This window comes from Ovis aries, chromosome 18, assembly GCF_016772045.2.
Source record: "Ovis aries strain OAR_USU_Benz2616 breed Rambouillet chromosome 18, ARS-UI_Ramb_v3.0, whole genome shotgun sequence".
Classification (NCBI taxonomy): domain Eukaryota; kingdom Metazoa; phylum Chordata; class Mammalia; order Artiodactyla; family Bovidae; genus Ovis; species Ovis aries.
In genome coordinates this window covers 6,827,606-6,851,586 of record NC_056071.1, presented here as the reverse complement: position 1 = coordinate 6,851,586, position 23,981 = coordinate 6,827,606, and the positions used below count along the sequence as shown (strand labels likewise).

General features: G+C 37.0%; 2 protein-coding genes across 12 annotated transcripts in view; one reads left to right on the top strand and one right to left on the bottom strand.

Moving 5' to 3' along the window:
* Positions 1–15,413, bottom strand: part of TTC23 (tetratricopeptide repeat domain 23) — a 164,998-nt gene extending 149,585 nt beyond the window's left edge. The window contains exons 1-3 of one of the 4 annotated variants that reach the window (XM_027957011.2): positions 13,781–13,986; positions 13,550–13,700; positions 8,658–8,727 (exon numbers count right to left, since the gene is read on the bottom strand). In XM_027957011.2, coding sequence (XP_027812812.1) covers positions 8,658–8,673 — 16 coding nt within the window. In that variant the 5' untranslated portion in view covers positions 8,674–8,727; positions 13,550–13,700; positions 13,781–13,986. Of the gene's footprint in view, positions 1–8,657; positions 8,728–13,549; positions 13,701–13,744; positions 13,987–15,366 lie in introns of those variants that run through there. The other 3 variants (XM_060401557.1, XM_027957012.2, XM_060401558.1) reach the window with 3 other exon arrangements.
* Positions 15,414–15,663: 250 nt separating this feature from the next.
* LRRC28 (leucine rich repeat containing 28) overlaps positions 15,664–23,981 on the top strand; it is a 208,857-nt gene continuing 200,539 nt past the window's right edge. For all 8 annotated transcript variants that reach the window (XR_009597175.1, XR_009597174.1, XR_009597173.1 and 5 more), the window contains exons 1-2: positions 15,664–15,711; positions 19,544–19,771. Coding sequence is in view for 4 of the 8 variants with exons in the window: in XM_012098366.5 (XP_011953756.1) it covers positions 19,604–19,771 (168 nt within the window). In the remaining 4 variants the exon portion in view is untranslated. The remainder of the gene's footprint in view (positions 15,712–19,543; positions 19,772–23,981) is intronic.

The following is a 23,981-nucleotide window of genomic DNA, read 5'->3' as shown; positions in this document are numbered from 1 at the left end:
GCACTCCAGAGAGAAGAAACCCAGCTCCACCCACCAGAACATCGACACAAGCTTCCCTAACCAGGAAACCTTGACAAGCCACCCATACAACCCCACCCACAGTGAAGAAACTCCACAATAAGGAGAACTCCACAAACTGACAGAATACAGACAGGCCATCCCAAACACAGCAATATAAACAAGACGAAGAGACAGAGGAATACCCAGCAGATAAAGGAACAGGATAAATGCCCACCAAACCAAACCAAAGAGGAAGAGATAGGGAATCTATCTGATAAAGAATTCCGACTAATGATAGTGAAAATGATCCAAAATCTTGAAATCAAAATGGAATCACAGATAAATAGCCTGGAGACAAGGATTGAGAAGATGCATGAAAGGTTTAACAAGGACCTAGAAGAAATAAAAAAAGAGTCAATATATAATGAATAATGCAATAAATGAGATCAAGAACACTCTGGAGGCAACAAATAGTAGAATAACCAGAGGCAGAAGATAGGATTAGTGAAGTAGAAGACAGAATGGTAGAAATAAAAGAATCAGAGAGGAAAAAAGAAAAACGAATAAAAAGAAATAAGGACAATCTCAGAGACCTCCAGGACAATATTAAACACCCCAACATTCGAAACATAGGAGTCCCAGAAGAAGAAGACAAAAAGAAAGGCCATGAGAAAATACTTGAGGAGATAATAGTTGAAAACCTCCCTAAAATGGGGAAGGAAATAATTACCCAAGTCCAAGAAACCCAGAGAGTCCCAAATAGGATAAACCCAAGGCAAAACACTCCAAGACACATATTAATCAAATTAACAAAGACCAAACACAAAGAATAAATATTAAAAACAGCAAGGGAAAAACAACAAATAACACACAAGGGAATTCCCAAAAGGATAACAGCTGATCTTTTAATAGAAACTCTTCAGGCCAGGACGGAATGGCAGGACATACTTAAAGTGATGAAAGAAAATAACCTACAGCCCAGATTACTGTACCCAGCAAGGAGCTCATTCAAATATGAAGGAGAAATCAAAAGCTTTACAGACAAGCAAAAGCTGAGAGAATTCAGCACCACCAAACCAGCTCTCCAACAAACGCTAAAGGATCTTCTCTAGACAGGAAACACAAAAAGGGTGTATAAACTTGAACCGAAAACAATAAAGTAAATGGCAATGGGATCATACTTATCAATAATTGCCTTAAACATAAATGGGTTGAATGCCCCGACTAAGAGACAAAGTCTGGCTGAATGGATACAAAAACAAGACCCCTATATATGTTGTCTACAAGAGACCCACCTCAAAACAAGGGACACATACAGACTGAAAGTGAAGGGCTGGGAAAAGATATTCCATGCAAATAGAGACCAAATGAAAGCAGGAAGAGCAATACTCATATCAGATACAATAGACTTTAAAACAAAGGCTGTGAAAAGAGACAAAGAAAGACACTACATAATAATAAAAGGATCAATCCAAGAAGAAGATATAAAAATTATAAATACATATGTGCCCAACATAGGAGCACCACAATATGTAAGACAAATGCTAACAAGTATGAAAGGGGAAATTAACAATAACACAATAATAGTGGGAGACTTTAATGCCCCACTCACACCTATGGATAGATCAACTAAACAGAAAATTAACAAGGAAACACAAACTTTAAATGATACCATAGACCAGTTAGACCTAATTGATATCTATAGGACATTTCACCCCTAAACAATGAATTTCACCTTTTTCTCAAGCACGCATGGAACCTTCTCCAGGATAGATCACATCCTGGGCCATAAATCTAGCCTTGGTAAATTCAAAAAATCTGAAATCATTCCAAGCATCTTTTCTGACCACAATGCAGTAAGATCTTAATTACAGGAGAAAAACTATTAAAAATTCCAACATATAGAGGCTGAACAACATGCTGCTGAATAACCAACAAATCACAGAAGAAATAAAAAAAGAAATCAAAATATGCATAGAAACAAATGAAAATGAAAAAACAACCCAAACCCTGCAGGGCACTGTAAAAGCAGTGCTAAGGGGAAGGTTCATAACAATACAGCCATATCTCAAGAAACAAGAAAAAAATCAAATAAATAACCTAACTCTACACCTAAAGCAACTAGAAAAGGAAGAAATGAAGAACCCCAGGGTTAGTAGAAGGAAAGAAATCTTAAAAATTAGGGCAGAAATAAATGCAAAAGAAACAAGAGACCATAGTAAAAATCAACAAAGCCAAAAGCTGGTTCTTTGTCAATGATAAAACTGACAAACCATTAGCCAGACTCATCAAGAAACAAAGGGAGAAAAATCAAATCAATAAAATTAGAAATGAAATTGGAGAGATCACAATAGACAATACAGAAATACAAAGGACCATAACAGACTACTATCAGCAAGTTATGCCAGTAAAATGGACAACCTGGAAGAAATGGACAAATTCTTAGAAAAGTACAACTTATCAAAACTGAACCAGGAAGAAATAGAAAATCTTAACAGATTCAGCACAAGCACAGAAATTGAAACTGTAATCAGAAATCTTCCAGCAAACAAAAGCCCAGGTCCAGACAGCTTCATAGCTGAATTCTACCAAAAACTTAGAGAAGAGCTAACACCTATCCTACTCAAACTCTTCCAGAAAACTGCAAAGGAAGGTAAACTTCCAAACTCATTCAATGAGGCCACCATCACCCTAATACCAAAACCTGACAAAGATGCCACAAAAAAAGAAAACTACAGGCCAATATCACTGATGAACATAGATGCAAAAATCTAGCAATCAGAATCCAACAGCTCATTAAAAAGATCATACACCATGACCAAGTGAGCTTTATCCCAGGGATGCAAGGATTCATCAATATCCACAAATCAATTAGTGTAATACACCACATTAACAAATTGAAAAATAAAAGCCATATAATTATCTCAATAGATGCAGAGAAAGCCTTTGACAAAATTCAACATCCATTTATGATAACAACCCTCCAGCAGAAGCAGGAATAGAAGCAGCATACCTCAACATAATAAAAGCTATATATGACAAACCCACAGCAAACATTATCCTCAATGGTGAAAAATTGAAAGCATTTCCCCTAAAGTCAGGAACAAGACAAGGGTACCCACTCTCACCACTACTATTCAACATAGTTCTGGAAGTTTTGGCCACAGCAATCAGAGCAGAAAAAGAAATAAAAGGAATCCAGATTGGAAAAGAAGTAAAACTCTCACTGTTTGCAGAACATGATCCTATACATAGAAAACCCTAAAGACTCCACCAGAAAATTACTAGAGCTAATTAATGAATATAGTAAAGTTGCAGGATATAAAATCAACACACAGAAATCCCCTGCATTCCTATATACTAACATTGAGAAAATAGAAAGAGAAATTAAGGAAACAATTCCATTCACCATTGCAACGAAAAGAATAAAATACTTAGGAATATATCTACCTAAAGAAACAAAAGACCTATATATAGAAAACTATAAAACACTGGTGAAAGAAATCAAAAGGACACAAATAGATGGAGAAATATACCATGTTCATGGATTGGAAGAATCAATATAGTGAAAATGAGTATATTACCCAAAGCAACCGATAGATTCAATGAAATCCCTATCAAGCTACCAATGGTATTTTTCACAGAGCTAGAACAAATAATTTCACAATTTGTATGGAAATACAGAAAACCTCGAATAGCCAAAGCAATCTTGAGAAAGAAGAATGGAACTGGAGGAATCAACTTGCCTGACTTCAGGCTCTACTACAAAGCCACAGTCATCAAGACAGTATGGTACTGGCACAAAGACAGAAATATAGATCAATGGAACAAAACAGAAAGCCCAGAGATAAATCCACACACCTACGGATACCTTATCTTTGACAAAGGAGGCAAGAATATACAATGGATTAAAGACAATCTCTTTAACAAGTGGTGCTGGGAAAACTGGTCAACCACAGGTAAAAGAATGAAACTAGAACACTTTCTAACACCATACACAAAAATAAACTCAAAATGGATGAAAGAGCTAAATGTAAGGCCAGAAAGTATAAAACTCCTAGAGGAGAACATAGGCAAAACACACTCCAACATAAATCCCAGCAGGATCCTCTATGACCCACCTCCCAGAATACTGGAAATAAAAGCAAAAATAAACAAATGGGACCTAATTATAATTAAAAGCTTCTGCACAACAAAGGAAACTATAAGCAAGGTGAAAGGACAGTCTTCAGAATGGGAGAAAATAATAGCAAATGAAGCAACTGACAAAGAACTAATCTCAAAAATATACAAGCAACTCCTGAAGCTCAATTCTAGAAAAATAAATGACCCAGTAAAAAAATGGGCCAAAGAACTAAACAGACATTTCTCCAAAGAAGACATACAGATGGCTAACAAACACATGAAAAGATGCTCAACATTACTCATTATCAGAGAAATGCAAATCAAAACCACAATAAGGTACCATTTCACACCAGTCAGAATGGCAGCAATCCAAAAGTCTACAAGCAATAAATGCTGGAGAGGGTGTGGAGAAAAAGGAACCCTCTTACACTTGGTGGAAATGTAAACTAGTACAGCCACTATGGAGTACAGTGTGGAGATTCCTTAAAAAACTGGAAATAAGACTGCTTTATGACCCAGCAATCCCACTACTGGGCATACACACCAAGGAATCCAGAATTGAAAGAGACACGTGTACCCCAATGTTCATTGCAGCACTGTTTATAATAGCCAGGACATGGAAACAACCTAGATGTCCATCAGCACGTGAATGGATAAGAAAGCTGTGGTACATATGCACAATGGAGTATTCCTCAGCCATTAAAAAGAATACATTTGAATCGGTTCTAATGAGGTGGATGAAACTGGAGCTGATTATACAGAGTGAAGTAAGTAAACACCAACACAGTTTAGTAACACATACATATGGAATTTAGAAAGATGGTAATGATAACCCTGCATGTGAGACAGCAAAAGAGACACAGATGTATAGAACAGTCCTTTGGACTCTGTGGGAGAGGGAGAGGGTGGGATGATTTGGGGGAATGGCATGGAAACATGTTCAATACCATATAAGAAACGAATCGCTAGTCCAGGTTCAATACAGGATGCTTGGGGCTGGTGCACTGGGATGACCCAGAGGGATGGTATGGGGAGGGAGACCGGAGCGGGAGTTCAGGATGGGGAATACGTGTATGCCCGTGGTGGATTCATGTTGATGTGTAGCAGAACCAATACAATATTGTAAAGTAATTGGCCTCCAGTTAAAATAAATAAATCTAAATTTTTAAAAAAGTAAGAATCTAAAGTAAGAATCTCCTAGTCCTGTCCCCATCATCTGTAGATAGACAGGCTCCTTTGTATATGGAATTCTCCAGGCAAGAATACTGGAATGGATATCCACTCCCTCCTCCAGGGGATCTTCCCAATCTAGGGATCCAAACTGGGTCTCCTGCATTGCAGGCAGATTCTTTACCAACTGAGCCACCAGGGAAGCCCAAGAATCTATAGGAAAGGAAAGTTACCACTAGTAAAGGCAAATATATAGTAAAGGTTGAACACCAACCACTTAAATAAGATAGTATGAAAATCAAAAGAGAAAAATCATAGAATCAACTACAGTGATAATAATTACTCTAGGATAAAAGGATAAAAATGAAGATAACATCAAAAGTAAAAATTTTCAAGTGGATGGAGAGTAAAAACTGTAGATCTTATAGAATGCCTTTGAACTTAAAGGACTAGCTTTATAAATATATAGATATAGTTATAGGTCGATATATATAGGTAACCACAAATAAAAACCTATACTAGATACACACACACTAGAGAGGGATACAAGTGTACCATTATAGAAAATCATCAAACTACAAAGGAAGTAACCACCAAAAAAAAAAAAAAAGAAAGAAAGAAAGAAAAAGAAGAAATAAACAGAGAACGGCAAACAACTGGAAAACAGCTAATAAAATAGGAATAAGTACATACCTATCAACGATTATTTGAAATGTCAATGGACTAAATGCTCCAATCAAAAGACATACGGTGGCTGATGATAATAAAACAAGATCCATCTATATGCTGCTTATAAGAGACTCAGTCGAGAGCAAAAGAAACCCATAGACTGAAAGTGAGCAAATGGAAAAAGTTATTTCATGCAAATAGAAATCACAAGAGAGTGGCGATAGTAAAATTCATACCAGACAAAATATATTTAAAAACAAAGTCTATAAAGAAGACAAAGAATGGCATCATATAACAATAAAGTGTAAAAAAAAAGAGAATATTACACTTCTTAACATATATTCAGAAAAGCAGAGACATTACTTTGCCAACAAAGGTCCGTCTAGTCAAGGCTGTGGTTTTTCCAGTAGTCATGTATGGATGTGAGAGTTGGACTGTGAAGAAAGCTGAGCGCTGAAGAATTGATGCTTTTGAACTGTGGTGTTGGAGAAGACTCTTGAGAGTTCCTTGGACTGCAAGGAGATTCAACCAGTCCATTCTGAAGGAGATCAACCCTGGGATTTCTTTGGAAGGAATGATGCTAAAGCTGAAACTCCAATACTTTGGCCACCTCATGTGAAGAGTTGACTCACTGGAAAAGACTCTGATGCTGGGAGGTATTGGGGGCAGGAGGAGAAGGGGACGACAGAGGATGAGATGGCTGGATGGCATCACGGACTCAATGGACGTGAATCTGAGTGAACTCCGGGAGTTGGTGATGGACAGGGAGGCCTGGTGTACTGCGATTCATGGGGTCGCAAAGAGTCGGACATGACTGAGCGACTGAACTGAACTGAATAGCTTTGCTTTTGAATATGCTATCTAGGTTGGTCATAACTTTCCTTCCAAGGAGTAAACATCTTTTAATTTCATGGCTGCAGTCACCATCTGTAGTGATTTTGGAGCCCCCAAAAATAAAGTCTGACACTGTTTCCACTGTTTCCCGTCTATTTCCCATGAAGTGATGGGACCAGATGCCATGATCTTCGTTTTCTGAATGTTGAGCTTTAAGCCAACTTTTTCACTCTCCTCTTTCACTTTCATCAAGAGGCTTTTAGTTCCTCTTCACTTTCTGCCATAAGGGTGGTGTCATCTGCATATCTGAGGTTATTGATATTTCTCCCGGCAATCTTGATTCCAGCTTGTGTTTCTTCCATCCCAGTGTTTCTCATGATGTACTCTGCATAGAAGTTAAATAAGCAGGGTGACAGTATACAGCCTTGATGTATCCTTTTCCTATTTGGAACCAGTCTGTTGTTCCATGTCCAGTTCTAACTGCTGCTTCCTGACCTGCGTATAGGTTTCTCAAGAGGCAGGTCAGGTGGTCTGTATTCCCATCTCTTTCAGAATTTTCCACAGCTTATTGTGATTCACACAGTCCAAGGCTTTGGCATAGTCAATAAAGCAGAAATAGATGTTTTTCTGGAACTCTTTTGTTTTTTCCATGATCCAGCGGATGTTGGCAATTTGATATCTGGTTCTTCTGCCTTTTCTAAAGCTAGCTTGAACATCTGGAAGTTCATGGTTCACGTATTGCTGAAGTCTGTCTTGGAGAATTTTGAGCATTACTTTACTAGCATGTGAGATGAGTGCAATTGCGCGGTAGTTTGAGCATTCTTTTGCATTGCCTTTCTTCGGGATTGGAATGAAAACTGACCTTTTCCAGTTCTGTGGCCACTGCTGAGTTTTCCAAATTTGCTGGCATATTGAGTGCAGCACTTTCACAGCATCATCTTTCAGGATTTGAAATATCTCAACTGGGATTCCATCACGTCCACTAGCTTTGTTCACAGTGATAAGACTGATCATAAACTAGGCCACAAAACAAGTTTCTACTAATTTAAAAGGACAGAAATTATATCATGCATTTCCTGATTACAATGGTATGAAACTATAAATCAATTACAGGAAGAAAAATGGGAAAAGCAGAAGTATATGGAAGTTAAACAATATACTACTAAAACTTCCACATCTTTTATGTCTACTGCATTGGCAGGTGGGTTCTTTACCACTAGAGCCACCTGGGAAGCCCCATCACTAGTAGTGATATTGAATTTGTAATAAAAAAAATTCCCAAGAAATCAAAGTCCAGGACTGAGTGGTTTCACAGGTGAATTCTGTCAAACATAAAATGGAGCTAATACCCATTCTTCTGAAACTATTCAAAAAAATTTAGGGGGCAGAACACTCCCAAATTCATTCCTTGAGGCTGCCATTACCTCGATACCAAAACTAGACAAAGATAATACAAAAAAGGAAAATGATAAGCCAATATTTCTGATGAAAGTAGATCTAAAATGCCTTAACAAAATATTAGCAAGCCAAATTCAACAATATATAAAAAGGATCATACACCATGATAAAGTGAGATTTATTCCAGGGATATAAGTATGGTTCAATATTTAGTAATCAATCAATATGATATACTACATTAATGAAAGGATAAAAATCATAGGATAATCTCAATAGAGAAAAAGCATTTGACAAGATTCAATATCCTTTCAGAGCAAAAACTCTCATCACAGTTTTTACAGAGTTATCATATCTCAACATAATGAGGCCATTTATGACAAACTCACAGCTAACATCATACTCAGTGGAAAAAAACTGAAAGTATTTTCTCTAAAATTAACAAGAGAAAGATGTCCACTCACCACCTCTATGTAACATAATATCAGAAGCTCCAGGCACACCAATCAGAGAGGAAAAATAAATAAAAGGTATCTAAATTGGAAGGGAAGAATTAAAATTGTCACTATTTTCAGATGACATGACACTATACAAAGACAACACTAAAAGTGTCCACCAAAAGAACTAAAAAATGAATTTAGCAAAGTTGCATGATATAAGATTAATATACAGAATCTGTTGTTTTTCTCCATACTTATAATGAATTATCAGGAGAAAGAAAATAATTCCATTTAAAATTTCATCAAAAAGAATAAAATACATAGGAATTAACTTAACCAAAAAGGTAAAAGACTTAAACTCTAAAAACTATAAACCAATGATGTAGGAAATGAAAAGATACCCTGTGTTCTTGGATTCAAGGAATTGATACTGTTAAAATGTCTATACTACTCAAAGCAATCTCCATATTTAATGTAATTTCCATCAAAATACCCAAGAATTTTTTCACAGAATTAGAGCAAATAATCCTGAAATATATATGGAACAAAAGATCCTAAATTGCCCAAGTAATCTTGAGAAAAGAACCACCAAGCTGGAGGTAACAGGCTTCCTGATTTCAGACTATACTACAAAGCTACAGTAATCAAAACAGCACGGTACTGGCAAAAACAGAATAGAGAGCCCCCAAAACCCACACACTTATGGTCAATTAATTTACAACAAAGGAGGCAAGACTATACAATGGAGAAAAGACAGTCTTTTCAATAAGCGGTGTTGGGGAAACTGCACAACTATGTGTAGAAAATGAGATTAGAACATGTCCTCACATTACACACACAAAAAAACTTACAATGAATTAAAGATCTAAATGTACCACCTGAAACCATAAAACTCCTTAATTAAAGAAACCTTAGAATGCTCTTTATATCAAAGAGCAATGTTTTTTGGATCTGTCTCCTCAAGTAAAAGAAATAAAAGCAAAAATAAATAAATGGAACCTAATTAAACTTGAAAGGTTTTGCACAGCAAAGACAACCACTGATAAAATGAAAGACAAGCTACAGAAAGGGAGAAAGTATTTGCAAATGATATGCAAATGATAAGGCAGGTCCTTAAATATACAATCAGCTCAGATAACTGAGTATCAAAAAACAAATAACCCAACTGAAAATGAGCGGAAGAACTGAATATTTTTCTAAAGAAGACATACAGGCACATGAAAGGATGCAGAACACTGTTAATCTTCAGAAAAATGCATATCAAATACACAATGAGATATCACCTTACACCTGTCAGAATGACTATCATCAAAAAGACCACAAATAACAAATGCTGGTGGGGATGTGGAGGAAAAGGAACCTTATATATTAGTGGTGAGAATGTAAATTTGTGCAGCTACTATGAAAAGCAGTATGGAGGGTCCTCAAAAGACTAAAAATAGAACTACCATATGATCCAACAATAATTCCATTCATATATCTGAAAAAAACAGAACAAAATGTACATGCATCCAATTTTCCTAGCAGCATTATTTACAATAACCAAGATTTGGAAGCAACCATTAACAGATGAATACATAAAAAATTATGTTGTATATATACACACAATGGATTATTACTCAGTCATAAAAAACAATGGAATTCTGCCATTTGCAACAACATGGATGCACCTAGAGGTTTTTATGCTTAGTGAAATAAGTCAAAGACAAATACCATGTTATCATTTACATGTGGAATCTAAAAGATAAAAGAATTGCATGAATATAACAAAACAGAAACACACTTAAAAATATAGAGAACAAATCAGTGGTTACCACTGCAGAGGGGAAAGTGGGGAGGAGTGAGATAAGGGTATGGGGTTAAGAGATATAAACTACTATGTATCAAGCAACAAGGATACATTGCACAGCACAGAGAAATAAAGTCATTATTTTATAATAACTTTAAATGGAGTATAATCTATAAAAATCCTGAATCACTATGTTGTATACTTGAAAACTAATATTCTAAATCAACTATACTTCATTAAAAAACAAAAGGAATGACAGACCAATACATATGACAACATGGTTAAGTCTCAGAAACCTTATGCTGAGTGAAAGAAGCAAGATGCAAAATATCACATATTGCATGATTCCATCTGTATTAAATGTCCAGAAAAGGCAAGTCTATAGAGACAGAAAATTTATTATTGATTGGCCGGGGTTGGGGTAAGAATGAGGAGTGCTTGCAAATGGGCATGAGGTATCTTTTTACAGTGATGGACATTTTTCTAAAATTGGAATGTAGTGCTAGCTATACAACTCTGTAAATTTTCTTTAAAAAAATCATTGAGTTATATCCTTAGTGTGAGTTTTATAGTATGTAAATTATACCTTACTGTTAAAAAATAGATATGAAACCACCATGCCATTTTATATGTAATTCTTTTATAAATAAATCTTCTAACTACAAGACTTTTATAAGATAGGGAAGGAAGCCCTGATCCACAAAAACAATATGACAGAGGTTCCCAAAAGTTTGAAAACCAATCTTAATATTCTGGCTCTCCACATAGATGAGTCACATGGCATTAGTGCCTGACACCTAATAGGCCTCAATAAATGTTTACTGGACAGAAAATTAAACCATCTTTACAGGATGACTTTTCCCCAAACATATCATCCACTTGATAGATGAAACGCAGTTGATTAGGGCATTTTTTCCTTAAGAAAACTTACATGAAACGTCAACATCTCCAGGGAAAAAGTTGTCTTAGGTAGTCAGAATCATTTATTAGGCTATGATGAGGTAAGATACTAACTGCTATGTGCTACAGACCCTCTTGATTTAGTAGTGGGTGTAGATGGAGGTGGGGAGTAGGAATGTTTGATCCAGAGTCTCTCAAGAGACCTAGGTTGACCAAGGTTTAACTGTACATCAACAAGAGTCATGGCAGAGTAACAGAGGTGGAAAAACTGTGCATGGGCTTTTCATTATCATCGCCCATACATGACCCAACTCACCTGCACTAACATTTCATTTGCTCCCTAACTGCAAAGAGGGCTACATACCCAGGGGAGTAAATGGAATACTTGGTGAACATCGCAGTCTGCCACACCTGCCATCAAGGGGCCTTGTCTCAGGATTCTTTTCCACAGCTAGAGACAACATCCTTCTCCATCTAACTGATTAAGAACTGCTAATCAAGAAGTTAGGATAGATGACCTTCAGATTCTCTGAAGCAAATTTTGAAGCAGGAGGCAAATATTCTGCTTGGTATCCCTGAAGCACTTTGCTTTTTGGAGTGGAGGTGGAGTCCTTGATTCACCTTTTCCCCTCCCCACCCCCCACCACTGGAAGGATATCATCTGGTACATGGTAGCAGCTCATGGAGTATATGGAATTGAATTTTGTCTCAGAGAAACAGGTCACGTGAAAGCCTACAGTCTGAGTACGAATATCTCCCATCCTCCCATGGTATTCTTCAGTCACAACTTTTTTTTTGGTTGACATTCCCTCAAATCAGTTAAATAGAACCAAGAAATACAGGTAAATTCTGAGGGAAAAGGAGCAAAAAACGATGCAATGTAAACAATCACTTTTACTGTTTTATAGCACCACAACTATCACCTCATCTATACATAGTATCTTGTTATATATTATTACACATAATAATAAATAGTGCTAAACAAAAAACAAGATCAGTGCTTTAAAATAAAAGAAAGAAATGAATCAAGATTTATGTTATTCCCATGTGATGATATTTGGAGAAAATGTCTCATGAGGCTGCTACCAATCTACATTCCATTATTTATAGTATTAATATTTTAGCTCCTGGTCTCTGTTCTTGAAAGTCTTATCTTTTTCAAATATTACTTTTAAAATCCAGGACCAAACTCCTTAATTCTGGCAATTTTGACTTTCTGTGTAACATTCTCATGCTTTTTTCTTTTTTGAAGATTAAAACAAGATCCCCAAATGAAACTTCTGTTGCTCAGAGTTAATTATTCTTTATGCTGCACATATTCAGTAACAACTCACCCACTACCTGGGGTGCTATTTCTTTTCTTTTTTGACTGAAATTTCTACACAATTTCTACTGAAATTTTGCCCATTGCTCAAGCCCCAAATGGGTCTTAACCCCACTGTGAAACTCTCCCTGAATATTTCTGCTCTACTGGCCTAAGCACCTGAAGAACCTATGGTCTACAACAGTCATCTACGCACCAAGAACTATCTAGAAGTCTTCATTAAACTTTTTGAGTCTCCTTCTCCCAGGGAGACAGAGTATGAGCTTCTTTAGAGAGTGTATTTCATTATTTTATATCCCCATATATGGATTAATAGAGGACACTCAAGAAATATTTTTGCATACCTACTCTTGAGCTAGGCCTTGTAGAGGAATAAATGTGCCACTAGGTATATTTATTAGCTGAATTAATGTTTGAAGAATCATTACGTTTTTATATTTTGTAATTTTACATTGGGCTGGATTTTTTTAAAATGCTGCTATTCCAAATTAAGCTTTAATATACATCAACCTCATTTATCAGTATTTCCTGAATTTATATTTTAGTTTTAGTGAAAATATCATCCTTGAAAATATAAATGCTGGACTTCATTTTTGAGAATTTATCCTTACATTCATCACCTTGTGATTCTATTTCATATACCAATATTATGTTTTCCTTTGTCATTAGCAGATATGTCCCTGAATCTCCAAATCTACATATATACACAAAACTTGGGTCCAAAGATGATAACTTTAACAGTTGGATTGCCTATTATGCTAGGTATGATAATACACAAAGAAAAATATCTATTTCCCCTAATAATTACAATAACATTATTAAGTGTTCCTCTAAATCCATATTAAAGCAATAACAAACCACAGATTCTTGGAGTATAAAATAATCTTTAGTAAATTTTATTACCTTGTTCCCTTTACTATTCAAAAATCCACTGCTAATCTGCGAATAATGTTCTTTCTAAAAGAAAAACACCCTCTGAAAAACTCTCCTCCTGCCATTCTTGCATTATGCCAGCAGTTTATTTCCTTTTCCTTTGACATCTACTCCTTTAAAGCTAGCAAAAGAAAAAAAAAAAAATCAGAAAAGTTTAACTCTCACATCTCTCACTGTGTCGTAAAATCCTTTGTCAGTTACCCTGTGGGCTTGAGAGTTGTCCGTTTCTTTTTCGCTCGAATGACAGTTGTCTCGGCACCCTGATTACAGTTTGATCCACGCTGTACTGGTTTTATCAGTTTGGTGATTCTTTTTACAGATTGAGCACCGTGATAAAAGTCTAAAGTTGGGTAATTCCAGGCTAAATTGGAGCAGTCTTTTCCCGTAAAGCGACCTGGTACCACACTAAATTCCAGGGAGAATGAATGATAGATTATGCACCAATAGGGAGTGGAGGAGAGTATTTTGTTTAAGTTTGCAACCCAATCCTTGGGAGCCAGAGGTGGGATTTTTAAAACGGGGTTGGTCTTTTCTTTGGAATTTTCTTAAAGTGGTATCACTGCCCGTTGATGTTAAAGTTTACCAAAGACTGCCAAATTACTGGTTTGGAATAGAGGATTGCCTCCGCCCCCCTTGTTTTGAGTGAGGCAAAGTGTGAAACTTACATTTGACAAATTCAGACAACTTTTAAGAGTGTCCATAGGATAATATGGGCTTCCGAGGTGGCTCAGTGGTAAAGAATCTGCCTGCGATTCTGAAGACGCAGGTTCGATCACTAGGTGGGGAAATGGCAACCCACTCCAGTATGCTTGCCTGGAAAATTCCATGGACAGAGGAGCCTGGCAGGCTATAGTGGGTGGGGTGGCAGAGTCCGACACCACTGAGCAGGGCACACACAGGATAATATATTAATACAAAGAATCACATGGCTACTTTTCTGTCAGTTTCAGATGGTAGGCGTTATTTTGCCATAGGTCTTATTTTTACTTAGTATAAGTCTGCTCTGTAGGTTACCTCTAACAGTAATTAAGTAGATTGCTTGACAATGAACCAGTAGTTTAATCAACATCAAGCTTTTCAAAGAATAATAGTGGTTTCTGAAGAGGAAGTTTTTTTAAAACTTCATTTCAGAAGAAACGTTGTCATATTAACAAGCGAGGAACTTTAAAAAGTATTTTGTACTGTTCCCTAACAATGCTCGGATTTTTTTTTTTTTTTTACTTTTAACCAGCATGAAAGATTCTTCCTTTTATGACTTTCTGCTGACACGGGAATATTCTTAAATATTTATTGATAGACGACTCAGTCATGCTAGGAAATGCCAGAGTATTTTACTCACTAAATTGTTAGTGTCCTTTTAACGATCGTTTCTCGCAGCACACTTCAAGTATTTCAAGAGCAGAGACTGGGTTACCGCCTCAAGTTTGGAACGAACTTGCCAGCGCGCACTGACTTTTTATACTGTGCTTTAATAAGCTTACTACTTGATCACTAACCTTGGCCATATTACAGAAAACCACCGGGTCTCAGTTGTTCCTCCGTCAAACGAGTACAATAATAGTATCTGTGTCATAGGATTGCCATGAAGTTAAGTGAGATAACCTGTGCACAGATCTTAGACCCTTGCCTGGTACACACTGGGTGTTATTCTTGTAATTTCTCAACGTATGTATTGAATACGGGGACAAGTGCGTCAGTGAACGTATGAACAAAAGAACTGATAAATTACTGACGGTCGCTGAGGCCGGAGCCAGCTAAACCACCCTCTCAAAACTCTGAGCACAAACCTCCATCTCAACCGTAACCCTCGAAGCCAGAGCCGGAAGCAAGGACCGAGCCGGAGGCGGGTGCAGTCGCAGAGAAGCCGCAGTTTTGACCAATAGACGCGTCGCTTGGAAAACGAGCATCTCGCCCGACCTATCGTAAGACGGCGACCACAGGGGCGTATTATCGCGAGCTTCCTCTCCCGGGCTCACTCCTCCCCCAAACCTCTGAAGAGAGGGTCCCGCCCCGTCCCGCCCCGCTTTCGCCCGCGCCCCGCCCCGTCGCGGCCGGCGCTCCGCCCCGCCTGCCGAGCCCGGGCTAGCAGTCCGGCGCCCCTCAGCTCGGGAGCGCTGGCTCCGCCGGCAGAGGTGAGTGGTGCTTTGCTGCTTCGGATGTCTCACGTAGCAGTGCCCTCTGGCCCGGCCGCTGGCCAGGCAGGCCGAGCCTGGTAGAGGCGTCGGGCCGCAGCAAGTGGACCCCGGCCCGAGCGGGCCCACCCGGGCCTCGGGTCGCCACTGCCGCCGGGCCCTCCTAGCCCTAGGTGGTCGCAGAATCCTTTCACCGAGTCTGTGAAATCCTTTCTACTAGTCTGACTGCTTCCAAACTCTAAAGGCGAGAGGGCTTGATTAACTGGGCAAAATGGTATGTGTTTTGCCTGACTTCTGTCAACGTTCTCAGTACTGAGAAAATAACAGACGCTTTTAATGTACGATTCTAATCCTCTAATATCCAATATTAGGAAGTTGGAGTGGGTATTCCACCGAGTTAAGTACAGAAGTCAATCGAAGGTACTCCTTTCTCTTTAAAACACACCTGCTTAAAAATGTGTGGAATTTTCTTAAGGTGGAAAGGTTTGTTTGCTTTAAACAGTAATAGAGTGGATTGGTGTTTACCTGTCAGAAAACTCCTATGCAGATACAATTGTATACAGCTAATATTAAGTGTATCATTTGCTTTTAATTGTGGATAAGAGGTACCGAAGGGAGTATGTGTGAGAAAATTATCCTGTACTGCCAATGAATGCATTTGAAAAACCATTACCATTATTTATTATTGACAGCTTTCAGATTTCATTTGTGTAGATTTCATATGCCAAACTGCATTTTAACAGAGTGTAGTGACGTTTTTAAGGCAGTCTATCCTACCCATCTCTGCAGGATTTAGAAGGAAAGCCATCAGGTTATGCTGTATTCTCTCACTGGATCTAACCATCAAGGAATGTGGGCTGTGCTTTGTGGTCTTAAATTTGTGTAAGCGTTGCCTACCGTTTAAATAGTAATAGGAAGAAACAAGTTCATGAAAGGCTGCATTGTAGAACAATGCACAGGCTTTGAAGTCGTCCATTTGGGTTGGAATTCTGAAGAGTTGCTCTCTGAGAAAACTCAGTTTCCTCATCTATAAAACATGCTAAATAACATATATCGTAATGCAGAGTTTTAAGGATTGAGAGATCAAAGCACATAGAAAGCACTCAGCCTATAGTATCTACAAGCTGACCTTAGATCAGAGAGGGAAAAAACTACCTTGCAGTGTTACTCACATGCCCTACTTTCAGCTGTTTGAGGGCCTGCTTTGCGCTAGAGGCAGGTATACAAACGTGAAGAAAACAGCGGGATCTCTGCCCTCAGGAGCTCATGGAACAGTCTCTTGACTAGATTGATAATAGACAGATACATCAATAAATATATAGATTATAAATTGTGGAGAGTCCTACAAAGAAAGAGGAAGAGAGAATCATTTATTTGGGATGGAGAAGTGATTTTACTGGAGAAGGTGATGGCACCCCACTCCAGTACTCTTGCCTGGAAAATCCTGTGGACAGAGAAGCCTGGTAGGCTGCAGTCCATGGGGTCGCTAAGAGTCTGACACGACTGAGCGACTTCACTTTCACTTTTCACTTTCATGCATTGGAAAAGGAAATGGCAACCCACTTCAGTGTTCTTGCCTGGAGAATCCCAGGGATGGGGAAGCCTGGTGGGCTGCCGTCTATGGGGTCACACAGAGTCAGACACAACTGAAGTGACTTAGCAGCAGCAGCAGCAGCAGCAGCAGTGGTTTTACACTGAAACCTGAAGGGTGTTGAGACAGTGTTTTCAAGGCTAAGAGGAGAGCAGCAAGTGATATGAAGAGTGCGGCACTCAGAAGCACTAGAAAAGCCCAGGACTTTGGTGAGAAACCAGGAAGGGTGCTGCCAGGCTGAAGGAGTGGGTGGGACCAGGTTGTGAAGAGCCCTCAAAACCTGGTAAGTTTGATGTTTCTAAATAAACTTTTGAAGGGTTTTTTTTTTTTTTTTTTTAAGAATTCATGTGACTAGGGAGTGAATTTACCTGAGAAAGAGAGGGAGACGTAATTGAATTTACTTTTTTAAAAGCTCCCTGCTAAGTGATTAATGTATTACAGAATGACTAAACACAAGGATACCAGTAAAATATATGGCCAGGCAGGAGATGACTGGTTTTCCATTTTGGCAGATGGAGAAATGTGGATTGATTTGAAGTGTATGTTGGAGATGGAAACCATAGGCCTTGTGATGGATTGGAGGTGGTGGGTGCCTCATTCAGGATAGGTGGGTGGAATCATTCTTGACTTCAGGATTTCCTGATGTTTGGGAAGACTGGGAGAGATTTGGACAGGTGATGAAAATAAAAAACTCCTATTTGAAAGTGTTAAGTTTGAGGTGTTTCTGAGACGCCTAAACTGCTTCCAGTTTACCATTTAAATGAATAATTACCCAGAGAGCTTCCCCTTCCAATAACAATCACCAGCATTATTTCTAGCCTAGTTATCCTTGCTTCACAGAGAGAATTAAGATGTGGAAAGATTATCTTGTTTAGAGTCATGTATTATGTCTCATAAAAATAGGTAAGTGAGTAGCTAGTATAAAAATGGGAAGGTATTGGACTCTCATGCTCCATTGGGGAGATTATTGAGTACTCTATATTCTCTGCCCATTTTATATAAAATAGCAGATACTTTCCTATTAGGAATTAGAGTTTGGAAATAATAGAATATAACCAAAAAGTTACAAGACATTGCTTATTGAAAGCTTATGTTACTACATTTGTACTAATTTGGTGTCAATTCTCAGTGAAAATTTTTCTTAAGAAAAAACATTTTCTTTGAAAGGTATTTTCCTTTGGAGAGTTTGAGGAAGGGTGCCCAAGTAAATGGGAGCAGAATCTTTGAACAAAGCTCAACTTGTTTTTAGTGTTTTAGCATTTCCTTAGTATCTTGTAGAATCCTGTTGGTCTGTGTGTGTGAAGACTTCAGTCTGGACAACCTTCCCCACCCAAAGAAAAAAAAATCCTTTATTCCCTTATGAGCTGCTTGACCTTGGGCAGATTATTGTAGCTCTGAGCTTGTTTCTTTTTATGGCGATTGTGAAGTCTGTTTCTGCCCTGTGTCTAGTTGATAAGATGGCAAATCTTATTTCTCTTCCTACCCATGTCAGTTTAGAGCTAGAAGGGAATTTAATCTGTTCTGGGTTTTGGCCCTTACCAATAAATTGCTGTCTCCATTGTATATGGTAGGCAGCTGAAGCCCAGAGAGGTTATAATAGAAAAGTATAAGATTCTTATTTCCTAGGGCAGTATTTCTTCTTTCATTGAAATAATAAAGTAGAACCATGTCCCCAGGTCTGTTTCTTTGCTACTTCTGATAATCTGCAAAGCTAAGAAGAAAGAAAAGAGAATGAGGAGAAAAGAAAGAAAATATTACAATATAGAACAATATTTAGATAGTAAGAAGTGAAGAAAATGAAGGTGTAAATGATCTAGTCATAGTTTATATAGATTTAAATATTTTAAAAATATTTTAAGCTAAAGACAAAATGAGGTAGGAAGGAAGGAAATGGCTTACAGTGTCTGATTTTTAAGCTCTTTCTTCAGTTATGTGTTATGAAACTGGTCTCTGTTCTCTTAGATAGGGATTCCTGTCTCAATTTCAAGAACTATTTTTTCAAATAGGACTATTCTACTAAGTAGTAAATATTGTTTAAATAGTGAGAGTACCTTTTTATTAAATAGTTATTCATTTTAATCTTTTAAATATGTATGAAAATTTAGTTGCTATGAAATAGAAATGTAGGAATTGATGTGTAACTCTCTTTTTAATGTCTGCAAATAGCTATATATGCTAACTGGTTTATTTGGCAGCTTTTGTTACCAGTATCATAATTTTCAGGTTTTTTGTTCTCTTTAGAAATGGACCAGTTTTGACAAGATGTAGTACTGCAGCGTGCCTGATGGATTATGTTCAGCCATGGCATCCGAACTTTGTAAGACGATCTCTGTGGCAAGGCTGGAAAAGCACAAGAATTTGTTCTTAAATTACAGGAATCTGCAGCATTTCCCATTGGAGTTACTGAAAGATGAGGGACTACAGTACTTGGAGAGACTCTACATGAAAAGGAACTCCCTTACAACCTTGGTACAGTATTACATTACATTTTAAAAAAGTTATTTATAATGTAGTCCTGATCAAGATATGTTTATGTATCTTAAGATATCCAGAACCAAGATGTATATCCCCTCTTATTGTATAAGCATGTAATAAAAGTACATATACAGTGGGTTCTCCTTGGGTGGAAATTCACTATCTAATTCCTGCAGTTACAAAGTTGTAGGAGTTGTATAGGAAAGCAAAATATTCACTAATATACCACTTAGTCCCACACAGTACTACATATAAGATAGATAACCAACTAGGACTTACTGTATAGCACAGCTCTCTACTCAATATTCTGTGATAGCCTATCTGGGAAAAGAGTCTGCAGAAGAATGAATACATGTATATGTATAGCCAGATCGCTTTGCTGCACACCTGGAACTGATGCGACACTGTGAATGAGCTATACCACAATAAAATTAAAGAAAGATTAGTCCCCGTTCAGAAACCCCTCTTCACTTAGTCTGTGCGTCTTTCTGGGCCTGTGCTTTCTTTGCGTGTTAAGATTCCTAAATGATTTATGGATGTTACAGTATCTGATAGACCAGTTAAAAAGTAAGGAAGGGAAAGGCCAACAAGGATGACTTTGATTTAGAGGTATTTAAAAAGATAATAATTCAAAGATTAAAATACTAAAATTAGCATTAGGAGGCTTGATGTGTTTTGAGTATTTTTAAAAACTCCAAAACCAAAAAATCTCTATGATTGCACTGTGAAGATCAAATGACTTTGAGCTATCATCCAATTTATTGGGGAAATTTTTTCCACAAAAGCCAACATTTTATGATATTAAAGTTTTATGATGTTAAAAAAACTAAAATATTTTTCAAGAGAATGTCTCTGTCAAACTCTTTATTCCCACTGTTTACCATGATATTTGGTCTCTGTTTTAAATGAATTTGCTTTATGTGGACTTTCTGATTATCATTGAACCTCATTTAAGTTTTTCACGTTGAATTCTAGTTCTTATTTATATTAGATGATTTATGAAGTCTTGTTGTTTCTTTGTGAATGGGCCCATTCTTCATTCCCTTCTCTGAAAGTATCTGAATATCTGAAAATATACCTTACCTTCATGTATATGGAGTGTTTTTCTGGAAAAGTTTTATTTAATCTGTGTAAAATACCTACAGTGTGTAGAAAGCATTATAAATTTTGCTTATTTTTGCTGTGTCTGAAAGTAAATGTAAATACATCTTTCATTTTTAGTCTTTGGCATATTGGTGTATGGGGCTTCCCAAGTGGCGCTAGTGGTAAAGAAACCACTTGCCAATGCAGGAGACATACGTGATGCAGGTTCGATCCCTGGGTCAGGAAGATCCCCTGGAGGAGGGCATGGCAACCCACTCAAGTATTCTTGCCTCGAGAATCCCATGGGCAGAGAAACCCCCAGTCCATCAGATTACAAAGAGTCAGACATAACTGTAGCAACTTAGCACATGCACACATTGACGTATATGTTATTTTGCATGCCTAGTTAGATTTTTTCAAATTAAAATTTTCACTTTTCAAACCTTAATAATCTATATAAAATCATATTAATCCTTTTTGCAAGATCATCATTCCATAAAATGAAACCGTATTTATGTAGTGTTTTTTACCCCCTTTGGAGAAGAAGTGGTATAAGAAATAATTTGTTAAGAATTATAGCCCAGATTTTCTTATGTTTGCTGTTACTGTACAAAGAAAAGGTTGTGAGCAGATTACGTCTCAAACAATCAGTCATAGTCTACTGTGGTAGAAGCAATTGACCTTTGCTTATAAAACTAACAATAAACTTCTGGTTTTGTGGCCATTTCTTGCCTGAATTTTTCTGTTTATGAAAAATTTAAATACCTACTATGTAATTTTAACTGATATAATGACTTCCAAACATACATTTCAAGTTCATTATTTGCCACCTTGTTTGTTGAAGATTAAATTGTTGCATATGTTTATAATGATAGGTGTAAGTATTTTATTTTAATGGTTTCTCTTAGCTGGAACATTTGATTCATGTGTATCAAAGAGCTTTTTCAACTGTGAAGTGCCATACAGATATCAGTATGTGAGAATGGTGGCAATCATACCATTCCCTGACTATGCTGAGCATAAGATAGCTTATTTATCCAGTATAGTCTGAGAATGGCTTCCTGCATAGGTTTTGAAAGCAGATGGAACAGTACTTGCCCTTGTGTGCTCAAAACTAGTGAGTTCAGGCTTTTGGAATATTTTCTGATGTTATTGATAAGGTATATTTCCTATAGAAATAACATTTAGTATGTGAAATTTGACTTCCAACTGCAGTGGTGTCCAAAAGAAAAAACATTATTGGAATCATACAGTATCTCAAACACATTAAGAATTAATTGGCTTTTATTTTTTAAGGAAGCTTGGGAACCTGCCAGTCATTTCCATTTCCACATTGTTTTGTTATTTTTTATTAACATTGTTTTATTGTGTTTAAATGTCCTGTCCTCAGCATTCCCCATTTCCCCTCCTTATATGAAGCCTCTTAGTGAGAAGAGGAGTCACTGAGGCCTGACTTCTGTCCTTCTTTTTTCCATTTAAGTTGCTCTGTATCGCACCGTGGTTTATATTTGTAGGATGATTGTATGGCAAATGCTCAGAACTTGGGGAATGCCCATATTAAAATGGAAGGACAGTGAGAAAGAATAAGCTTTTTTTATAGATAAAATAATAACTTCATATATTACCTATGAGAATGATATGTGCCCTATAGCAACCAATATAGAGGAAGACATGAAAAGTAGTTGTTTCTCTTTCTGTTCATCCAGTTCTGTGCTTTGGAATAACCAGTATTAATAGTTGGACTGTGTCTTTCTGCTACTTTGCTTCTGTTTATGTAATTATGTACTCTGTATTTTTTGCCTTTTTAAAAAACAAAAGGAAGTCATACTATACATATTTCTCTGCAGATTTTTCTCTTCACTTCATTCTTACTCTGCTAACTTCTAGGTCCAAAAGTATATATACATCCTTGTATTTGGAATCAAGTCTCAAAAGCAAGATTGCTGGATCAAAGGATAGGCATATTTTACATTTTAAAGTACTTTTTAGCAGTATTTCATTGTACAATATTACCATTTGTGTATCTGAAAAACCATAAAGCTTTTTTAAATGTGAGTTAATTTATATAGGAATACTGTTATATAATTAATAGGCAAGTAAGAAGTAGTTGGGAAGCATTGTGATTTTGGTTCCCAACATTTATCTTAGAAAATGTTTTGAAGAATTTTTCTATCATTATTTTAAGTGCAATTCAAGAATTATTAAGTCACTGATCTTTGTGGTAGTTTGACATTAAGAGAATAGGAGATATAGGTTCTGTGTTTGTTGTAGGATAGGCATCCACTTAGTTGTTAAATGAATATAAAGTATATAGTTAAGGACTATAGTACAAGTATATGAATTCCAGATTGAGAATCTTTTATCCAGGGACTCTGTCTTAAATTCTGTATCCCCAGTGACTGGCCTATTGCCTAACGTATGTAGGACACATCATCTAATTCTATTTATCAGGATTGTAAAAGATTTTTTAAGGAAGGTGCTATTTGCATTGATCCTGAAGAATGACTTTGACAGAAACTTGGGAGGAAAACTTATTCATTCACCATGTATCTATTGAGTACTTACTGTGTATCCAGTACTCTTCAAGGCGCTGACAGTCAACACCTCATGGAACAGATTCTTACTATTATGGAATTTTTGTTTCTTGACATCCCAAGCTGAAGAAAAAAAATATTAACTGAGATTAAATGGCAGAAGATTAGGATCAATATTTGTCCAAAACTTTAGTGACAAAAAGTGATGGTGACTGTGACAGGAACTGTGTTAGAAGCTCTGGAGAGTGGAATGCAAGTTTGAATTGGTGAGAAGGAGATGAAAAACTAGATAACAAGGTTAGTGGGTCTAAAAATTTGGTTTTGATTTGAAAAAACAGACATAGCTGGAGGGTCTTGACACAGAAGGACACTTTTTCTTTCTGCTTTTTTATTTTCTTTTCTCTTTACTTACCCCTCTTCTCTTTTCTAAGAGGAATGAGTTGAGCCTGTGTAAATACTGATGGGAAATCTTCATTAGAGAGGAGATGAAGATACAGGAAATAATTAAAAGTTCAAGATTCCTAAGAAGGTAGGAAAGGATGGGCCCCAGAGTACAGTTGGGGGGAGGGAATGACTTTGACATAGTA